Here is a 19,698-nt window from a genome sequence, read left to right as displayed (position 1 = left end):
TATGGGCGATTCCACAAAAAGGCGGCGTTGTTCGAAAGAAACAACGCTGATGCGGAAGGACGATCAGACGGTCTATACGGGCCAGGAATGTGCACGGAGTCCTCAAGGGCTGCCTCAAGGCAGCCAGTATGCTGTATCTGCGACGCAAGCCGATTGAACGTTGTTGCCATATTGTTTTTGCACGGTGAGAGACCCCGGAACCCAGCAGCATGCAGCTTGGGGTCCCTCCCTCAGTACGGTTGGATCATCACTTCTCGTATTTCGCTGCTACATCTCTCCCAGATGGCAGACGAGCCTGCCAGCGAGGATTTGCCTAAAACAACAACAACTCGTTCCCCGGGTGGGCTTGCTGATGCAGAATACTATTGGAGAGATCATCAGCAGTGGCTAGAACAATGCGGCTACTTGCTTCGTCCTCGATACAAGCCTGAGTGGGTGCCGTCCTGGCGGGGCACCAAGAAGCATTTTCGCGACTGTGAGGATGGTCTCGTACTGGAGGTATGTTTGGAACCGTTTATACAAGTTCCAACCTGACACAAAGCCAGCATCCGACCATTATAGACGCAACGAGAGTCTCCGATGGTGCACTAGTATCTCTGAAGAAGATTTCTACTTCTGTCCATCCTTACGAAGTAGAAATTGGGCAATACCTGTGCTCCGAAGAGCTAATAGCAGATCCAAACAACCACTGCATACCGCTTTACGACGTCCTCCAAGACCCAGATGAGGAAAACGTGACTATCGTGGTAATGCCTTTGCTCAGGGAATGTGACGATCCCGAATTTAAGACTGTTGGCGAAGTCGTCGAGTTCATTCAACAACTTATTACCGTACGTAGGGAACTCTGCCAACGTGTCTGGGTCACTGAACGAATTTGTGATATAGGGACTGAAATTCATGCATGCCTACCATGTCGCTCATCGGTATGTTCTCGTCATGGCGTATTTGTGGGACGCGCATAACATGAGTACAGGGATATCATGCTACCGAACGTCATGTTAGATCCCAAGCCAATGTTTCCGGATATGTATCATCCCCGCAGGCGTAACAGGAGACTAGATTTCAAGGGCACAGTTAAGCATTACTCCCGCACAGAGCGCCCGACGAAGTATTATTACGTCGATTTTGGTCTGTCGCGCAAATACAACCCCGAAGACGGTTCACCCCGCGAACTGCCCATCTTGGGCGGGGACAAAAGCGTGCCGGAATTTCAAGGTGAAGGATACGACATAGCTGTAGACCCGTTCCCAACAGACATATACTATCTCGGAAATCTCGTACGAATGGCATTTCTGCAGGTTAGATCTCATTCGTCTGCGATAGATTAGCACTGATCAACTATTTACGTCAACAGCAATATGATAACTTCCAGTTCCTGCATGCACTCGTCACAGACATGGTCCAAGATGATCCGCAGAAACGCCCGTCTATTGAAGTTGTCGCCTCTCGATTTACAGAGGCCACATCTAAGCTATCCGCTCGGACTCTCCGTGGTCGTCTCAGAGAGCGGGGAGAATCAGTCATTATCCGCTTTTTCCGAGGTCTCGAGCACGTTTTTCGGACGGCGAAGTACGTCGTGAAGCGATTACCTCCAGTTCCTACCCCTCCCGCATAGGCCTCACACCTACTTGTTTTTGGATTGCACCTATACCCTATTGCTTTCGTACTTATACTCAGTGTTTTCGACATTCTATACATGCTTCTGCCGCTGTTGCTCGTTTGATGTTCTTGTGCTTGCTTCATATCGAGCCATCATTTCGCGTGGGCACAAGAATGAAATTAGGTCGCTTATCATTATCATCAATAGGTGTGTGGCGAATGTGTATACTGACATCTATCGTCCAGATGACGGACCTTCGTAAGTGCAGGTCGCCTTGGAGATCCTTGCTACACCTTCCTTGTCCTAGGCGACTTCTATTTTCTGACCGCTGAACCATCAGAGATTCCAGGTCGTCACGTCCATGCGGTGCGGAGCCCACAGTGAGGATGTCGATGTCAACGTCAGCTTGCGCCGGCCATTGTGGACATATTCTAACTGTCATGAGCTCAGCCACGCAGTGACGGGCTTACCACAAAGTGGGACAATAGATAGGCGTCTCTGAGGCAGCTCGGCTGATCATCGACAAGGTCCCTGAGCATGTGGGTAATTCGTTGACACGGTCGGTCAAACAGATAGAGCGAGCCGATGACTGAACTTACTACATAGGCGCCGAGAAACAAGGACAGATGGGAACACGGATGCACAGAGCAGCTGGAACGGTGAACCTTGTGGTACCTGCCCGTCAAATACTCAATTTGGCAGCCGGTATTCCGGATCGTATATAAAGAACAACGCAGGACAATACTAGCCATAGTTCTTAATACAGGGACCAAGAGAAATTTGCAGCGTGGCGACGTCTGTTCCGCGTGACGATAGGCCACAGCCACCTCTATGGCGGAAATAGGGCCGTGACCTCCCCGAACGACTAAGGCGTCAAGCTCTCCTTTGGGCGCAGACATCGTGCACCAAATCGCCGACAAGACCGTGCGCAGAGGCTGTTTGTCTCGCCGGGACGAACTACGATTTTAACTGCCGGCATGTCGAAACTCCAGGAATTTCATATGCCGAAATAAATCGCATGGTCGAAATCCTGGTTTTGCCGCTCAGGGAGATAGGTAGTGCTAAGAGGTACGGATGTCGGATTATGGTCAGGACAAGCGGTACGCATACAGCATTCTATATGCTTTTCGTAGCTCATGATATTGAGGTCATATGGCAGTTGATCATGCATTCCCAGAAAGAGCAACTAGGAATTCCTCGTTACGGTCACTCATTTATCGTTGCTGGCGCTATCGCTGCCGCAGCGCGGCGTTGAACCGCGTGTTCAAGAGCCGCAATAGAATGCCTTAGGACCTTTCACTATAAACAAATGTGAATTAGTATTCTATGTTTCATACTGGACATTGGGCAAAGCCTAGATGCCTAGCAGGGTTAATCGAAACTAACACCCTCTGTCGCGTTACATCATGAACAGCAGACCATTCTAAGTGTTCCCCTGGGCAGTAACCCCCAAGTCGTCGACCACCGCTCTGCTCTCGTACGTTCCCACAGCCTCGGGCATCTAGTGATAGGCAGCCACGAGAAGCTGAGGAGAATCGTCGGCTGAAAATCACTCCTATCCATCGCAATTAAACTCTGTCAAATATACTGAACGCGAACAACCCATTTTCAACCCGTATTACGGTAGTCTTTGTCGAAATAAAGCTTGCCGCGTAATCTGGGTTTCTCCTCAAGTCACAAGCGGCGGGATACGCTCGCCTTCGTAACGATTCTTGCCCTGGACGCTATCGGTATTTCGGGTTTCTGCGTCCAGATATCCGAGGTCTTCCCCCAAGGCGATGACGTCTTCCTGCAGAATTACAGGCCCCTGCCTTTGTTGTCAACCCCCCTCCCCTGTGCATATCACCATTGGTTTCCTCGATGTTAAATGTGGTAGCTGTGCACGTCCAGTGATTCTCAGCAGCATTCTGTGCGGCCGATAGCACGGCAGCGGGTGCGATCCTTTGGCTCATATACCTTCCCCAGTACGAATGGATCCGACACCTAACAGCGGCTCGCTGTCACGGCACCATGTAGATCAAATGCGCTTGAACAGCGGCTTCACAGACGTCGGGCGACTATACAGCACACTCACCTAAACATTGTGGCTGCGCTTTCAATAGCACGCTCGCGAACATGCGACAATGGATTAGAAACGACATCGTAGACATAATGCGAATTGGTAGACTCAACCCAAATGTCTTGTGGCTGGTTCCTGGACGCGGGAGCAAGAATTACCGTCGACAAAGTTGAAGCGCGGAGGTATCTCAGCGTTACTGTCCAAAGGCTTCGCGTCAGTCCTGTAGGTACTACCATGATTTTGGTTGACATGACATCAGTTTGGCGAGTACTAGTCAACGAAGACAATGAGCGTACCGAAGTACCATTCACCAAACACCGCTAGTGAGTATGAGACCTTCCTCCGGCGCAATCGCATCTCTGTTCTGCAGCTCACGCGCGTTCACCTTGCGGTAGCGTTGAATCATCTTGGGGGAATGTTCTTGCAAAGGGATGACTCCGGCTATTCGCGTGTTGCAGAACTGCAGGGCAATTATTTCACTCGGGTGTCCTCCTTTTGTCCGCTTACCACTATGCACAATCTTCGCCATGAGTAGTATGGACTGCGGTGGATGAAATGCATGGACAGCCAGTTACGGCGCAGGCGCGGCATCAAGTCTGAGTACACGGCCAGCTGAGCAATCCAAAGCTGACTCGTTGCTATTCTTGCGGAAGCAGATGAAGGCAAGCCGGTACAACTGTCAGTCAATGTCGATTGACATTTAAATACAAGCTTACGGGCCAAGAGGTATCCACACGATGGTCCCCGTCCGACTGGTAGCACCAAATGATGGCAGATTCTCCCAGGATAACGGGTGCGTGTACAATCATTACTCGGAGAGCACGAGGCCGAGTAGGATGGCCATAGCGTACATCGGCGAATCCACTCCAGAAAACCTGCAAGTAGTAGAAATGCGACAGAACCGCCAGGAAGTCAAGTTACAGGAACGGTGAGCGCAACAATGATCACGGCTAGCATTGTTCACAAGGTCTAGGGATACACTGCGCTCTCATCCTGACCCTCTAGAGAAGCGGGAATGAGAACCTGAGAGCATGAGCAGATGGACGGCGGAAAATGAATAGTCGGTGTCAAACGTAAGGCCAAGGGGCCGCGGCTGAAACTCTGGCTGAAACCGTAAATTGCAACCCACGGCAACGCCCGCACAGCCTCCTAACAATATACACGTCGTCTCTTCGTTTCCCCATTGATATCTGCCTGCTTCCTGTCGTTCACGAGAGTCGACTCTGGCAAAGAGATACACGCTACTCGGGACAAGGACTACAGTCAACCGCGGCCAACAGTTGTCCGAGTCATACACCCAAGACGAGCTTGGTGACCTCCTTTACGGCAGCATCCACATCGCCCAGGTCGATCTGCTCCGCTTCCACGTCTTGTCTCATGTGTTGCTCGTTGGTCGTACCGGAGAGCGGCGTAATGCCCTGCAGTTGCGCTAGTCGGAAGACCGCTTGAGGAGGCGTGCAACTCTTGGTACGCGCTATCTCGCGGAGACTCTGGTGGGCGAGCAGCTTTGGAGATCCAGAGAGTGTCCAGAACGACCTGGCAAATACCTGCGGTGAGTAATACACCTTATATGACATTTCTGACAGAACGTACTGATACTGAACACCATTCTTCCTGCAGTAGCTGCAGACCTCACGGTCCCAACGATTGCCCTCGTACCACCTATTCTGCACAATCTGGACTCTCCTCCCGGTCGCCTTCGCAAGCAGCTCGAGAGTGTTGACGTCGTACGTGTTGCTCACTCCAATCATCTTCACCTTGCCCTCGTCCTGCAGCCTGATAAGTACCTGCCATGCCTCGAGTGTTTGAGACATTTGTTCGAGAGGCGAGTGGAGGAGCAAGCTGTCGAGGTACGTCGTGCCTAGATTCCGAAGTGATTTACGGAAAGATGTCTCGACCTGCGTTGTGATGCTGTCATGCGGATTGTATGGGAGTGGTTTTGTGGTGTCCTGGCCTCCTAGCGATGTGTATCTATAGCCATCGGGTGGTTACTACGCGAGACGGGACATAGACGATGCTTACTTTGTCTGTATGAATAGGTCCTGTCGCTGGATGCCATGCTCTTCTCTTAGTATCCGGAGTGCTTCGCCAACCAGTTCTTCCCTTCAAGGTGGGTCATCGTTTACTGCAGTCTGATATCCGTTCAGTCATACCGATAATGCTTGGGTTGGCACGCTGAAAGCTCGTGTCAACACAACGGGTATTATAAGCCTCGCTGGGAACACACCAGTGTCTATCGCACGGAACCCCTGGAGGACTGCGCTCACGACCAGTGCAGTGGTAGTTTCCTGCTTCCTACAAGCATTGCTATTCTGTCAGAATAGACACAGCACAGCATGATAGGATGGATATACCACGCAGTACCGTATATGATTTTACATATGGTCATGGTACAAGAATGACAAGGCCAGGATATCTCTGGCGTCAGAGTCGAAGGTCCTCATGGTTGTCACGCGCCATGCCACTGCGGTCACAGTTGGACGTCATCATGTGACATCCGGAGGCCCGCACCTTGTGGAGAGGTCCCGGACATCATCTGGAGCCGCCGTCCAGTTCCTGTTCTACGGCTTCATGTCTTCCTCGCTAAGTTTACCTTGTTGTTTGCTAGTATTCCCACCGGCACACCGGCAGCCTACCACTGAAAGAAGACTAAATTTCCACGGTCCCGGCCAAATTGTTAGCGAATGTCTGACTAAAGAACACAATGGCGGGTATCTTATGTTGCGTCAGTCGATAGTACCACGTTAAGGAGACGAGGATTGAATCAAGGCTGACAATTTCCGATTATACTTTGTAGTCATTTGCTATACGTTTACGGTACAAATGGCTGCACAGATGCATAGCAATGCTGTTTGCCTGATCCTGAATAGCTCAGACCCACAGATCTGGCTTAGGGTGTCCAAGAATCGCAGCTTGCGAGTACTCCGCCGCTTACCAGCGCTTTTTTGGCTTGCAGTTGTTTGCGCTTTGTGGGTCCAATTATCGATCAATCACTTGTCCGTTTTCGGTGACATCTCAGTGACAAATGTGACGTTGTTTGGTTTTCCCGTGCTCTGGCACCGGGCGGGACGGTCTAAACTTGAATTTCTGGTGAGAATGTGCCGCTCGATCCACACAAGAGCACAAAAGTCTTCCCAAGTGTCTAATTATTAAACTGTCCAGCTTGTTGGAACAACGGGATAACGGTCGGTGAGCGCGTTTGTCCACGGGCGTAGCGATGTCCGTAAGGGACAATCGCGTGCGGTACGTACACCGCGAGCAATCCATTGATGCTACGAAGGGGGCCGGAGGCCCCCGGCTGCTAGCGCGCCCGAGCTTGCGAGCTCATCCCGGACCATGCGTTTCAACACATCTGACCCCTTGCCAGTATCTCAAGTCGTGGCCATAGACGAAGAAGTGTTCTACAGGCTTGGCACCAGAGAGAACGCATCTCGATAGAACTCCACCGGGGTGGCCCTGGAGGCTTTACTGTCAAATTGCGTGAACTCTCGCACCGAAACACTTTGTTTTCGTCGTTCACTGCGGTATCCAGTGCAGGTCTAATAGTACAGAACATCTACTCTGAATCGTCTATCCCCATTGAGTAAAATAATACAATGACATTATACAACATGACAAATGAGTGTATAGATTACAATGCGCCCACGAACGGGTCAACATTACGAACGATAGATATGGTCCTGTGCGGTGGTACATCACGGAAGTCAGGAAGACGATCGGAATGTTTGTAGGGGAAAGGCATCATTGTAAACGGACTCTCCCGATTGAGAGTACACGCTCTCAGATTCACAAATACTGAATGCTGCTCCTGCATAATGCACAATGGCAGAATCCGTCTCGCGGAAAGGGTCTGCATCTGTGATATCTTCTGAGATGTGATCACCAGCTGTCAGGTGGAGGTGAGCACGAGTGTGAGAGACGGCAGCGATACCATACCTGCGCCTGGTTCTTGATCGTCCACTTGTGTTCCTCCTATTGTGTCTGCTATCACAGACGTCAATGTCCGTAAATCGGGCGCGGCATTCTACAACGAACATACATTGAGAATCGCTCGATGGAGATCCGTTTGTTGCCCCTTTGGTCTTCCAGATGTTTCGACTCCGCGCCGCCTGCGACGATGTCTGCACAAAACAGTGTTCAATGGTCCAGCAAAATAGTGATCTGCATCTCCGACTTACCACTGTCTTCCGATTAAGCTTGTCAGCTCCAGATCCATATTTGTAGATCTTCCCCATCTTTTTCCAAGCCTTCAACGGCCCCACGTCTCCCATGTCAGACCTATACTCCGCAAGGCTGCAAACCCTGGCGTTCCAGTAGTCTGGCGCACATAGAAATACACTCTTACCTATCGTATTTTGATTGCAAGTGATCATGTAGGTCCCTTTTCATGATGCCCGCCGTGCCTTCTAGCATGTCCAGAGTCAACGCCTGCGCCGCATCAGCTCGTTGCAACCTATTGTACGGCGTCCAGTTGACAAGAGCCTCGACCGCAGGCTTAGCAATGGGGGTAGCGGTGGTGACAACGTTAGCGGTGTTAGCGACAAGAGCGGCAGCCATGACCGTAAGAGCTATGAAAACGATGCAGCACCAGGCAACACCTATCGGGTGGGGAGTAACTAACGATGCCTGCCATGCTCATGCAATATATACGGACGTTGAGTGGCCAGTAGCAACGAGACAACCACATGACACAACATGCGTCTCTGGAATGGAAACGGGCGCCCTTGTCCTCAAGGAAGCCACGTAACTCCCGCACGTCTAAGGTCAAGGTAGAACCCCTTCACAAAAAGAACGTAAAGTTCTTCTACGGACGCGAGACATGGTTTTTTCAGGGCGGACGGAATTGACGGATCGAGTTATTTACGGCTGTGCTGTGCTGATGTATCAGAACAGGTGTGAGAACACCTCCGATAGAGCGCATTTCGGGATTGGAGATCCTTCCTTCCTTCCGGAGCCGCGTGTTTACTACATAGCGATGAGTTAGGAAGTGGGGACCCCGTGCACCTACACGTGCACTTCGTGGGGTCTCAAAAATGAAACCTCTGCCATTCCAGTGCTCGCGCATTCTCTGCATGGCCGACGGTTCTGAGCAACCCGCGAACACAAGCGCCGTTCCCATTCGAGGTGGTCTCGTCAAGGCCGAGTACTACTGGCGCGACCACCAACAATGGCTGCAAGAGCGTGGCTACTTGCTTCGCCCCAGGTACAGGCCGGATTGGGTGCCCTCCTGGCAGGGCACTAAGAAGCACTACCTCGATTGTGAAGACGGCTTGATGATAGAGGTATTTCTGCTAGTACGAAGAAATACCCTTCACTAACATCTAGTAGCATCCCTATATTATAGACGCGACAAGACTCTCGGATGATACACTAGTATCGTTGAAGAAGGTTTCGACCGATATTCACTCTTTCGAGGCGGATATTGGGCGATACCTTTGCTCGGAAGAGTTGCGAAACGATTCCGACAACCACTGCGTGACGTTTTACGAAGTTCTACAAGACCCACTCGACGAACATGTGGTCATTCTCGTAATGCCGTTGCTTAGAGAATGCGACGATCCCAACTTTGAGACCGTAGGCGAGGTCATTGGGTTCATTCAACAACTCATTTCTGTATGCTCAGACCTAGACTATGTACGCGGCAGTTCTAACACGTGTTCTATCTAGGGCATGAGGTTTATGCATGTACACCATGTCGCCCACCGGTATGTTTTCGTAGAATGGTCTAGTGTGCGCGCTTAACTGTTGATCCAGTGATATTATGCTGCCGAACATCATGTTAGATCCTAAACCAATGTTTCCGGACATGTATCACCCTCTTTGCACAAACAAGAAGCGAAATTTCACCGGTACAGCTAAACATTACTCTCGCACAGAACGTCCGACAAAGTATTATTACGTTGATTTTGGCCTGTCGCGCAAGTACAATCCTGAAAACGGACCTCCTCTGGAGTTGCCCATTCTGGGTGGCGATAAAACTGTGCCAGAATTCCAAGATGAGGGGTACGACAAAGCTGTGAACCCCTTCCCGACAGATATATATTATCTTGGGAATCTCATACGAATGGCGTTCCTACAGGTCAGTCGTGATGCTGCTGAGATCGTCTGAAATTAACTCATGGCGCGTGGTGATAGCGATACCAGAACTTCCAGTTCCTACATACGCTCGTTACGGATATGGTCCAGGATGATCCCCAGAAGCGACCACCAATTGAGGAAGTCGCCTCTCAATTCACGGAAGCCACATCGAAGCTTTCCTCGAGAGTTCTTCGCAGTCGCCTCCGGAGGATTAATGAGCCTGCCATCTTTCGCTTCTTCCTGGGTCTCGGACACTTGATCAGGACTGCGAAATACGTCGTGAAGCGATTACCCCCAGTGCCTACCCCTTCCACGTAGGCCTCACATATAGTTGTTTTTGGATTATTCAGATACCCCATCGTGATCATGTTTGTATTTGGTGCTTTTGGCATCGCATAATGCTCTTACTGCTGTCGCTCATTCGACGTTCCTGTGCTCGTTCCGAACTGAGGCAACGTTAACATGGGCGCCAGGCCATTCGCAAGCACAGATCTGTTCGCCTGCCACTGTCGTTCTTAGGTACGTCGTGGCAAATGCTCTGATCGTCCAGATGAGGAATTTGCGTAGATGCGTTCTGGAGTGTGCGTCGCCCTGGGGATGCTTGCTCCACATTCCTTGCTCTGCGCAACTTCTGTGTCCCCCATAGGGAACAATAATCATACTTGTTACGTGAAACTGACGCATGCGCCTAACTGTGTTTCGTTCGCCTTTCCCTTGTTAGTCTTTTTTGGTAGTCGAAGACAAGCCACCTAGGCTTAAAACGGGGAACCCACGGTGAGGACATCGCTGTCAACGTCGGCTTGCACCGCCCATTGCCCGCGAATTCTGATTCGTCACGGCCCCGTCACCGCCTTGACCTCGGTGACAGGCTGCCCGAGAATGGAACAATAGGTCAGTGTGTTAGGCAGGACGGCAGCCTGATGATCGGTCATCCCAGTGCCTCGGGGACGATTCCTTACCAACACGGCCTCTTGATGGTTGACACGATAGAGGGATAATCTCCTAACGCAGACGAGGTTGCGATAGATCGTTTGAGATCTTCGCAACAACGGGAGTAACGGAAACTAGACCTGACGGATGGCTGGAACGATGAGCCTTGTTCTTTTCAGGAGATTCGGCGTAGGCGCTGTTGCCATGCTCAGCATGATACGTCTAAGCAGATGGGACAAGGAAGGTGAGCTACAGTCGCACTTTATCACACTGGCAATACGAGACGCTGGCAACTGCTCCGTTGTACTTTCCGTTTCGCATGACGAAAGGCTACAGGCACAAATGCCGCATGCGGTGAAACCCCATAGTCCTTGACTTCCTCGACTCGTGGCTGGCAAGCTTAGGCCCGCATGATCTTTTCGCGCCATCATCGCGCACCATTGGCGAGATCGTGCATGTAGAGCGCTTGCCTCGAGCGAACGAACAGGGATTCCAACACTTGCACGATATTCTCGTAGACAGACTTCTGTAGAGAGACGATCGATTCTCGCGAGTGGTACGAAGATGGTACGTATTCAGGACACTCCTTATAGCTCGCAATAGCTGACAGTAAAGACACCTCGCAATTATTGGTGTGTCTGAGAACACATGTTCTGTGTGTTTAACACTGGGCAATGACAAGTTCGATGCAAGTAACTTCCAGAAGGATGCCCATCATACTGTAACGACGGCCGGCAGGACGCTTCGGAGCAACTGGAGATGGTGTCTACAATAGTGTATAGGCAGTGCGCACCGTCACACACTCTTGCGCGACGCTTGCACCGCGCAACATCGCATTCGATGAAGGTATTCGAGAGATGACGGTGACACTAACTGAGGATCATTCCGATTTCAACGTCAATAATTTGAACCACGGAGAGATCTGAGGGAGAACATTATTTTCTTCAATGACCGCACGGAGTTCGCTGTACGTGATAATATGATTTTAGCTGCCCTAATAGTTGCGAACCCTCATCGACATAAACGAAGGCGATGAACGTACCATTGCTTCCTTTGTGAATTACTGCTAGCGAACATCCCAGCTCGTTCAAGTCGCAGAGCTGTATGAGTGTTCCATTCGAGGATCCTAAATCGCGTCCTTGCGGTTGCGGCCAGATCTTTGGGTTCGGTAGTGTCTACTACAACAGGGCCAGTGGGCGCAGAGCGAATGCAATGGACATCTCCCCACGACGCAGGTGCAGTATCCAGCCTACATTGCACGGCAGATAGAGCGATCTGGAGTTGACCCATTGTTTTCCGCTCCGGACGACTTGCAGGCGTAAGGGGTTGACTCATCTTTCATCATAGACAGACGGAGCCCGTATCGTGGCGGTCTGTCGGTGGTAAGCAGAACTGTTCAAGGTCTACGGGATATACACTGCGCTCTCAACGTCCGTAGGACTTCAATAAACACGGATAAGTAGCCAAGGGCACACGAGAAGGGATTTGCTCGTCGTCATCAAAGGTCGCCAGCGGCTGAAACCGGCCCCCCCCCCCCCCCCCCCCCAAAAGGAATCTCACCACGCCCGCACAGCCTCCCTGTTGTCTCTGCCCCACAGTCTCCTTCGCCCTCCTCATACATAACATTCGCCCGTTTCACCATTGCGTGCAGGCTTGATCTCTGGGACATCGGTATGCGCTACTCGGAACACGATCAATATTTGTACAGTCGACGCGTCATCTGAGTTATACACTCCAGACATGCTTAGTGACCTCTCGGACGGCGGCACATCTCCCCAGTCAACCTTCTCCACCTCTACGTCCTGCCTATGATTGTATCGGAAAGCGGCGCCATGCCGTACAGCAGTGCCCGTCGGAGAAGAGCTTGAGCAGGTGTGTAACATTTTGTACACACTACCTCGCGTAGAACATGGTGGGCAAGCAGCTTCAGAGAGCCAGAGTATCCGGAAGAACCCGGCAGATTCCTGCGGTAAGCAATCCTCCCTCAGGGTATACCGTCTCTCAGCACCACGCACTGATACTGGTCACTGTTCTCCTCACACTAGCAGCAGACCTCACGGTCTCAACGATTGCCCTCGTACTTCTGTTCTGCAATAATCCTGGACCCTTCTCCAGGTCGCCTTCGTAAGTAGCCCAAGGGTGCGAACGTCGACCGTGTCGCTTGCTCCGATTGACCTCACTTTGCCCTCGCCTTGAAGCCTAATCAGCACCTGCCACGCGTCGAATGTCTGCGACTTCATGTGAGAGGCGAGTGGAAGGGTACGCTATCTAGGTACGTCGTGTCTAGATTCCGAAGGGATTTCTGGAATGGATGGCGTCGGCGGCATACCAGCGTAGATGGCACAACATCCACTGAGGACAACCCTTGCGAGCGGGGTTATCTCCTGCGTTTTGTGTTCATGTCTAATGTGATTGATCTAGCCACATGCATGACATTACGGATGGACATACCACGCGGTACCATAGATGAGTTTGCGTGCCGTCGTGGTGTGCGGATACGGTCGCTAGTGCAGCCTCCTCGGAACCCATATGGTCACAGCAGGCGGTATGGTCACGGCTCAGTGTCATGTCGTGACATCCTGTGGCAGCGTGTGGCGGCTGAGCCAATTCATTTCGGCCCGTCCACAGCCGGATTTCGGACCCTCTCCGGAGAGCTGGTGTGGCTGTCCGCTCGAGTATAGAGCTCGTCTTTCGTGAGTCAGGCTTTCGCGGTACGAATCCGTCAATACTGAAACAACTGATCGGTGTCTAGGATAGAGTTCCGTTCACTTGACGTAATTCAGTCCAGGGCGCTACAAATCTGAGCGCCACCGTCGACGACACCTACCAGAAAGCGTTTCTTCCTAAGGGATAGGTTGGTAAATCGAGACGGCTGCGCTGGTCATTATAACAGAAGCAAACCTGTTCGCTCGTTATCCTATAGTTCCTGCATCACCACATCTGCATTGCAGATTGGGAGTATGTATCTCCGGTAGACATGCACTCACAGTAATTTTCTGAAGTAAATGCCCGCGGTGTCCCAGCAGCGTAAGACCTCGGGCTGATACTGAATTAACCCGTGAGTTGATTCACGAGTGCGAATTGTGTTGAGACGCCATTGGAGCTCAGTACATGCTGAGGATACCATGCATTTGCTATAGAGAACATATTCAGGGTGGGACCTGTGTCGCCCTTGATGTGCAAGAAATCACCTTTGACAAAATAGCAACATCCGTTACGGCGCCTATTCGGTTTAGGTTTGTTTGTGCTTTGTGGGTCCACGTCCGATCGGTGATCCGAGTTCTGTCACACCCATTACACATGCGTCATACGGGCGCTAGAGCACCGGACCCGAGATCTCAATGAAGTGCGAAGGTTCATGAGAGGTTCTATTGAATGACTGCCCAAGCTTAAGCTCTAGTTCCCATCAGGGTGCATAGTCCTATTGACACAATATACATTCCCCTCTACTGCATGCAGGTAGATAATATGTGACGTAAACGAGTGCTTATATTATAATGCGCCTGCGCATAAATGCGGCAACGAGCAGGTTCGTAAGAATATGTGTGCAGTGCGCGAGCGACGATGTATGAACTTGGTACTATCTCTGCCATACTAAGGAGCAACCAGGTTAAGAGCGCAATCTACCCCATTCACTGAGCACAACCAGACTGTCGGAGCGTGTGAAGACGGAAGCTATCATCATGATCAATGTCGCCTGGCTCGGAGTAGATGCTCTCAGATTCTTCCATTATAGATTCCGATCTTAGGCCGAATGCTGTGTCGGACACAATGACCGACGCCGTCTCGCGGAAAGGGTCCTCGTATATGGATGTGATGTCCACAGAGGCGGTATCGTCTGCTGGAATGTATTAGCACGCGTAAGGGGCCCGACAATGACGGCAAGCCAGTACCTTGCACTAGGTCCTCCGTCAATGCGTTAGTGGCACCACGATTTGGAGATTGAGCTGACATGCAGAGAAATTAGAAGGAGAACGCGTTCAGAGAGGGTGTAGGAATAGTCACCTTGCGCGGAAGCACTGTCGGATGTCGATCCATTTGGCAACCCCTTGTTGTTCCACATACGCTGGCTCCTGGCCGCTTGTGACGAGCTCTATACCAGCGAGGTTATACAGTGAGCCATCTACAATATGCCATAAATATCCAAACTTACCACGGTAGTGTCGTTCAGTTGCACAGCGCTCGTTGCATATTTGCTAAACTGCTTCCGCTTTCTCAGTGCTTTAATCGCCCCCATCTTGGCGAGGTCTGCCCTTGCTGTTCGTAGTCTGTGGATGAAAGTGAGACACATGGGCATGAGATTTTGACTCCAGACGCGTACCCATCATAACCAGTTTGTAAGATATTGTGTAGGTCTACCTCCATGATTTGCGCTGTGTCCTCTAGAATTTCGAGCGTCGATGTCTGTGCCTTGTCGCCCCGCTTCAACTGATGCCACGGTGAGAGGCCGGCAATAGCCTTGAACGCAGGCTTGGCGGCTGGCGCAACAATGGTGACGCCATCAGCGGTAGCATCGAGGATATTCAGAGCTGTCTCGAATCCAGTGGATGACATGGCGATATGACTAAATGAAAGGAATTGCACCAGGCAATGGTCACGGAATGAGAAGGAGCAAGATATGCGTCCCCTTTTCAATGCGATATTTATCATGCAGACACGAAGCACGCCCGGTCGGTAGGGAACGAGGGAACAATAGCACAGAAGCAACACGACGAGGGCGCGCTGTAGACGTAACGGTGCCTGAAGGCTGAGAATGTGGATCCCTCACCTTGTCCTCGCTGGCGCAGTACACATCGATGCAGGGTCGCTAAAGTGACATCCCGTGTCTTCCGTATCATCAAATCTCCTAGAAAGTGTAGTCTTGTTCGATGCGTCTCGCTGCCAGGGGCATATATTTGCTTTTCGGGCAGAACATTTGAGAGTCGTACCTATACTTCATATGTGAAGATAAAACGTCAACCATACACCGGCATAGTCTGGCGCGATTTGATCAGGCTGCCGGTGCGGTGCACACATGTCCATCAAGCTGTCTGCACACGACGAACAGGACCCCGAAACTCGATTCGGGGTCCCTCTTGCTGAATGGTTGAGATTACCTCCGCTCCTCATAATACATGACATGCGACTTAGCGGGTACTGCTGGCCTTCCGAATGACGCAGGAAATTGAGGCTCCGCTGGGGACAACCACCACCAACTTTCCAGGCAGCCTTGCTACTCCAGAATTGTACTGGCGTGATCGTCAACCATGGCTACAAGAACGGGGTTACGTGCTGCGCTCTCGATACAAACCTGATTGGGTGCCGTCCTGGCAGGGAACCAAGAAGACATTTTTCGAATGCGAAGATGGACACGTATTAGAAGTACGTACACAGCTTTCTATACGTGCATTTGGCTAATAACTAGCAGCACCCATATATCATGGATGCCACTAGGATTTCGGACGGTACTCTGGTATCGCTCAAGAAGGTTTCTGCTACTGTACACCCTCACGAAGTGGACATTGGGCGATTCCTCTGCTCCGAAGAGGTGGCCTCACATCCCGAAAACCATTGCGTACCATTATGGGACGTACTCGAGGACCCGTCTGAAGACAAGGTCTTGATTCTCGTAATGCCCTTGCTCAGGAGTTGCAATGATCCAGAGTTTGAGACTATCGGAGAGGTAGTCGACTTCATTCGGCAACTCATTACGGTATGTCAGCTATTCATATCGGTACATTCTGCTTACTCAAACATACCCTGGTTCAGGGATTGAAGTTCATGCATGCGCATCATGTTGCCCACCGGTATGATTTCATCTCGCAATACTGCCTAAAATCTAACTGACTATCCCGAAGTGATATCATGTTACGGAATGTAATGCTGGATCCTAAATCGATGTATCCAGACATGTATCACCCTCGTCACAGGACTGAACGACGAGATTTCAAGGGCACGGCTAAATTTTACTCGCGCACCGAGCGGCCGACTAAATACTACTATGTGGATTTTGGTTTGTCGCGCAAGTATGATCCAGCCGACGGGCCTCCTCTGGAATTGCCCATACTGGGTGGGGACAAGACCGTGCCCGAGTTCCAAGGTGAGGGCTACAATATAGCTGTAGACCCCTTCCCGACGGACATATACTACCTCGGGAATCTCATACGCATGGCGTTTCTGCAGGTAGGTATCAATATCCATGTTTTGAAGGACGCTAATCATGTAATATGATTCATGTCAACAGTATTATCCTGATTTTCACTTTCTCCACGCCCTCGTCGCAGACATGGTCCAGAGCGATCCCCAGAAACGCCCGCCTATCGAGGAGGTCGCTTCCCGGTTCACTGAAGCCACATCCAAGCTGTCCTCGCGGAGTCTCCGCGGTCGTCTCAGACAGAGGAATGAATCGGCCATCGTCCGACTTCTCTTGGGCATTGGACACATGTTTAGGACCGCGAAGTACGTCGTAAAGCGGCTACCCCCAGTGCCTATCCCTCCCGCGTAGCTTTCACTCGATCTAGTTGCTGTCGAATTATACCCATACCCATCGCTATCACATCTACATTTGGTGCTTTCGACATCGTATACATACTCTTGCTGCTGTTATTCACTCACGTGGCTGTACTTCTTCCAAACGTGGAAATTCACTCGCGTGCAAGTAAATATACGCTAGAGTGTTCTGCCGCGCATGTCGTCTTTGGGATGGTCTTCACCCTTGTTCTACGCGACCTCGACGTTTTTCTGGTGCGATTGCAGGCTGAATCCAGGGCAGACGCCCACTCGCGCGTGGCACACGTTCTTTGCTCGCCTTGCTCCAATTGGTCGTCTTCTTTATCTCATGGACATCGGACGCCGCTGATTCATTCCAGACGCGTCAGTTTGCCATACCCGTGTGATGCGGGACTTGCTTTGTAGACATCGACTGGCACCTATTATTCTAATTGTTGCGACCTAGACCTTGCGGTGACGGAATGCCCGAAGATGGAACAAGAGGCGAGTTTGCATACGATGTCGGCTGATGATCAAAAATCCTTGTGGCTCGTCGGCGATTCCGAATCGACATCATCGTCAAGTGGTCAAAAAGATAGAGCGAGCCGACGACTGAACTTACTGCATAGGCGCAGTGGCAACAGATCGTGTGATACTGTTGTACTAACGACGGAAACAATGGAATTCAGACGAAACGGAGGAATATAATGGTGATCCTTGTCGTGCCTGCCTGGTTGAAGACTGAAGCGGCAATGGCTAACCCGAATATCACAGGAAGGGCAACGCAGGACAATACCATTTCCAGTGTATTGGGTAGGAAACACAAGGTAATAGTTAGCATTGCGCCGCTCTTTTCACATGGCGAGAAGCCACAGCCGCGATTGTGGCAGAGATCAATCTGTAATTCCCTCCGTGGCCGACGCGGAGAGTGTCTTTCTACAAACTAATTATGGCAATCAGTTTGTATGATTCTTGGCTTCCTCAAATTGGTCTACTTTTCTGTCGATGATGACTATTCTCTACATGGTGCCTACGCAACATGTGGATACATGTTGCCTAGGCGCGCCGGGTTGCACTGAAGATTGATATGTGGACTCGGTATGTTGATGGTGCAGACTCTTCCTTCAGCGATTGCGTACCACTCTTGTCCGACTTCGGCTATGTCTTATATCACTCCATTCAGCTGGTTTTGTTGCAGGCGGCAGCCGCTGATTTGGCTATATATACCCAGTATCCCTGAAACCTTCACGATACTACAGCCTGTGATCTCTACAGATTTACCATCACTATGGACTTCCTATCATCCTCTTCTACATCCCCAGTGGTGATAATGTCGTTGCCCAATGGTATCTTGGACATCCCAACCTTGTTACGGAAATCCTTAACGCCATCAGCTGATGGTGCGGCACCAAAGGCGGAAGCCTCATGGCTCCCGGTGTTTCGTGCACAGTACAACACCCAGGAGGCAATCAAAGAGTGTCGCAACAAACTCAATATAGCAACATTTCACCTTATTGCTCTCGACAGGGATGGCATCCATATTTCTGAGGACACCGCGTTGGCTTTGATAAATGAGCAATGAGCACGAGGGGTACGTGAGCCGCCCACGCCACATGCTTGTATTCACGTGCGATTCTTCAGACTGACATTCGAGACGGATGCACTTGAGAAAGATGCGGCTAACGTCAATGTCTGGGCCTTCGGTGCAACCAAGAAAGTGCAGTCTATGCTCGATCGTGCCTTAAATGTCATGAGTTCGTGCCTTGGACTACACAGCAAGATCCAGGTATGAGGCGCCATGGCTTGGAAATACTGACCCTCCTCTAACATCTGAATTAGGACGTCTCAGACAAGGCAAGGGGTGTACATATGGATCCCAGTCAGTCCGCACGTCATGAATACTTGTGCCTCCGTTCTGATCCGATGTTTTCGACGATACTAAATTCCGACGCATCTGGAACAGCTGTTAATGCCCCCGTAGCTACGGAGGCAGTCGATGAGGAACCAGTAGAAGACACCGATACCGAACACCACCCGCTTTTTGTAGACGACGAACTCGATGTCTAGCCTGGTGGAATTCAGTACTTGGGCTGAGATCCTTGTCCGTGAGTGAATTATATGAATGCCGAGCTATCGTTTCTAACGACATTCGTAGTCTAGCCTTGAATGTATCGAAGTCTAGATATACTCAGGCGCTTGCCTGACGTTGTAGGATAATCGTTGCCTGTCGGATAGTCTCATCCTATTCAGAATGTTCTGTATAGTACGTCCAGATAATTGAACTGCTGGTATTGTGAGTGCCGAGTACCAAAATCGAGCGGATCTCGACTACGAGAGGCTATCTATGCTTAGGCTCAAAAGGGCAGTGGCTATGTCACAACGGGATGCGTACACTGGTGCGGAGAACAGGAAGAACATTTTCGGATGATGTGCGTGTTAATTGCGAATCATCGATTGCGCTTTACACCGCGCTAATGATAACACCATGGACGAAGAATACTTGGCGTCGCTGCTACCATCCAGAGCTTTTCCAGGTCTGCAACGTTTCAATGATGAGTGGCGT

At 50.8% G+C, this 19,698-nt stretch overlaps 7 protein-coding genes across 7 annotated transcripts; 4 read left to right on the top strand and 3 right to left on the bottom strand.

Moving 5' to 3' along the window:
• Positions 1–282: 282 nt before the first annotated feature.
• Positions 283–1,790, top strand: POSPLADRAFT_1177373 (hypothetical protein; the record flags this gene model as incomplete). Its single annotated transcript, XM_024488495.1, has 5 exons — positions 283–498; positions 546–830; positions 886–923; positions 974–1,298; positions 1,355–1,790. 5 exons carry the CDS (start codon positions 283–285, stop codon positions 1,613–1,615), a joined length of 1,125 nt encoding a protein of 374 aa, XP_024342710.1. The 3' UTR covers positions 1,616–1,790.
• A 3,158-nt stretch (positions 1,791–4,948) lies between these two features.
• On the bottom strand, positions 4,949–6,048 carry POSPLADRAFT_1133463 (hypothetical protein; the record flags this gene model as incomplete). The annotated part of the gene is made up of 6 exons (XM_024484349.1): positions 4,949–5,195; positions 5,253–5,630; positions 5,682–5,762; positions 5,813–5,834; positions 5,887–5,954; positions 6,014–6,048. 6 exons carry the CDS (start codon positions 6,046–6,048, stop codon positions 4,949–4,951), a joined length of 831 nt encoding a protein of 276 aa, XP_024342709.1.
• Positions 6,049–7,247: 1,199 nt separating this feature from the next.
• Positions 7,248–8,262, bottom strand: POSPLADRAFT_1068849 (hypothetical protein). Its single transcript, XM_024482319.1, has 5 exons — positions 8,005–8,262; positions 7,838–7,952; positions 7,699–7,780; positions 7,596–7,643; positions 7,248–7,545 (listed from the first exon to the last, which is right to left on the bottom strand). Exons 1-5 carry the CDS (start codon positions 8,214–8,216, stop codon positions 7,364–7,366), a joined length of 639 nt encoding a protein of 212 aa, XP_024342708.1. The 5' UTR covers positions 8,217–8,262; the 3' UTR covers positions 7,248–7,363.
• A 469-nt stretch (positions 8,263–8,731) lies between these two features.
• On the top strand, positions 8,732–10,304 carry POSPLADRAFT_1043473 (hypothetical protein; the record flags this gene model as incomplete). The annotated part of the gene is made up of 6 exons (XM_024478322.1): positions 8,732–8,941; positions 8,988–9,272; positions 9,327–9,364; positions 9,414–9,762; positions 9,795–9,923; positions 10,257–10,304. The coding sequence occupies 6 exons, from the start codon at positions 8,732–8,734 to the stop codon at positions 10,302–10,304; spliced, it is 1,059 nt and encodes a 352-aa protein (XP_024342707.1).
• Positions 10,305–14,299: 3,995 nt separating this feature from the next.
• POSPLADRAFT_1052584 (hypothetical protein) lies at positions 14,300–15,221 on the bottom strand (the record flags this gene model as incomplete). Its single annotated transcript, XM_024480283.1, has 5 exons — positions 14,300–14,505; positions 14,561–14,614; positions 14,673–14,760; positions 14,821–14,935; positions 14,989–15,221. The coding sequence occupies 5 exons, from the start codon at positions 15,219–15,221 to the stop codon at positions 14,300–14,302; spliced, it is 696 nt and encodes a 231-aa protein (XP_024342706.1).
• Positions 15,222–15,818: 597 nt separating this feature from the next.
• POSPLADRAFT_1052583 (hypothetical protein) lies at positions 15,819–17,151 on the top strand (the record flags this gene model as incomplete). The annotated part of the gene is made up of 5 exons (XM_024480282.1): positions 15,819–16,028; positions 16,075–16,359; positions 16,416–16,453; positions 16,505–16,829; positions 16,891–17,151. 5 exons carry the CDS (start codon positions 15,819–15,821, stop codon positions 17,149–17,151), a joined length of 1,119 nt encoding a protein of 372 aa, XP_024342705.1.
• Positions 17,152–18,423: 1,272 nt separating this feature from the next.
• Positions 18,424–19,202, top strand: POSPLADRAFT_1043471 (hypothetical protein; the record flags this gene model as incomplete). The annotated part of the gene is made up of 4 exons (XM_024478321.1): positions 18,424–18,611; positions 18,777–18,921; positions 18,975–19,014; positions 19,117–19,202. 4 exons carry the CDS (start codon positions 18,424–18,426, stop codon positions 19,200–19,202), a joined length of 459 nt encoding a protein of 152 aa, XP_024342704.1.
• Positions 19,203–19,698: the final 496 nt, after the last annotated feature.

Source organism: Postia placenta (assembly GCF_002117355.1).
Source record: "Postia placenta MAD-698-R-SB12 unplaced genomic scaffold POSPLAscaffold_2, whole genome shotgun sequence".
Lineage (NCBI taxonomy): Eukaryota > Fungi > Basidiomycota > Agaricomycetes > Polyporales > Adustoporiaceae > Rhodonia > Rhodonia placenta.
Note: the sequence above shows the minus strand (reverse complement) of the source record. Positions and strands in the feature narration are given on the sequence as shown.

What these genes read in the sequence shown, in the direction of transcription:
- POSPLADRAFT_1068849 (XM_024482319.1), bottom strand. Translation starts at nt 8,216, where the DNA reads ATGGCTGCCGCTCTTGTCGCTAACACCGCTAACGTTGTCACCACCGCT. An exon ending in AGCTTAATCGGAAGACAGTG is followed by an intron (nt 7,781 to 7,837) that starts GTAAGTCGGAGA and finishes TGTTTTGTGCAG; the next exon opens with ACATCGTCGCAGGCGGCGCG. An exon ending in TCCATCGAGCGATTCTCAAT is followed by an intron (nt 7,644 to 7,698) that starts GTATGTTCGTTG and finishes CGTCTGTGATAG; the next exon opens with CAGACACAATAGGAGGAACA.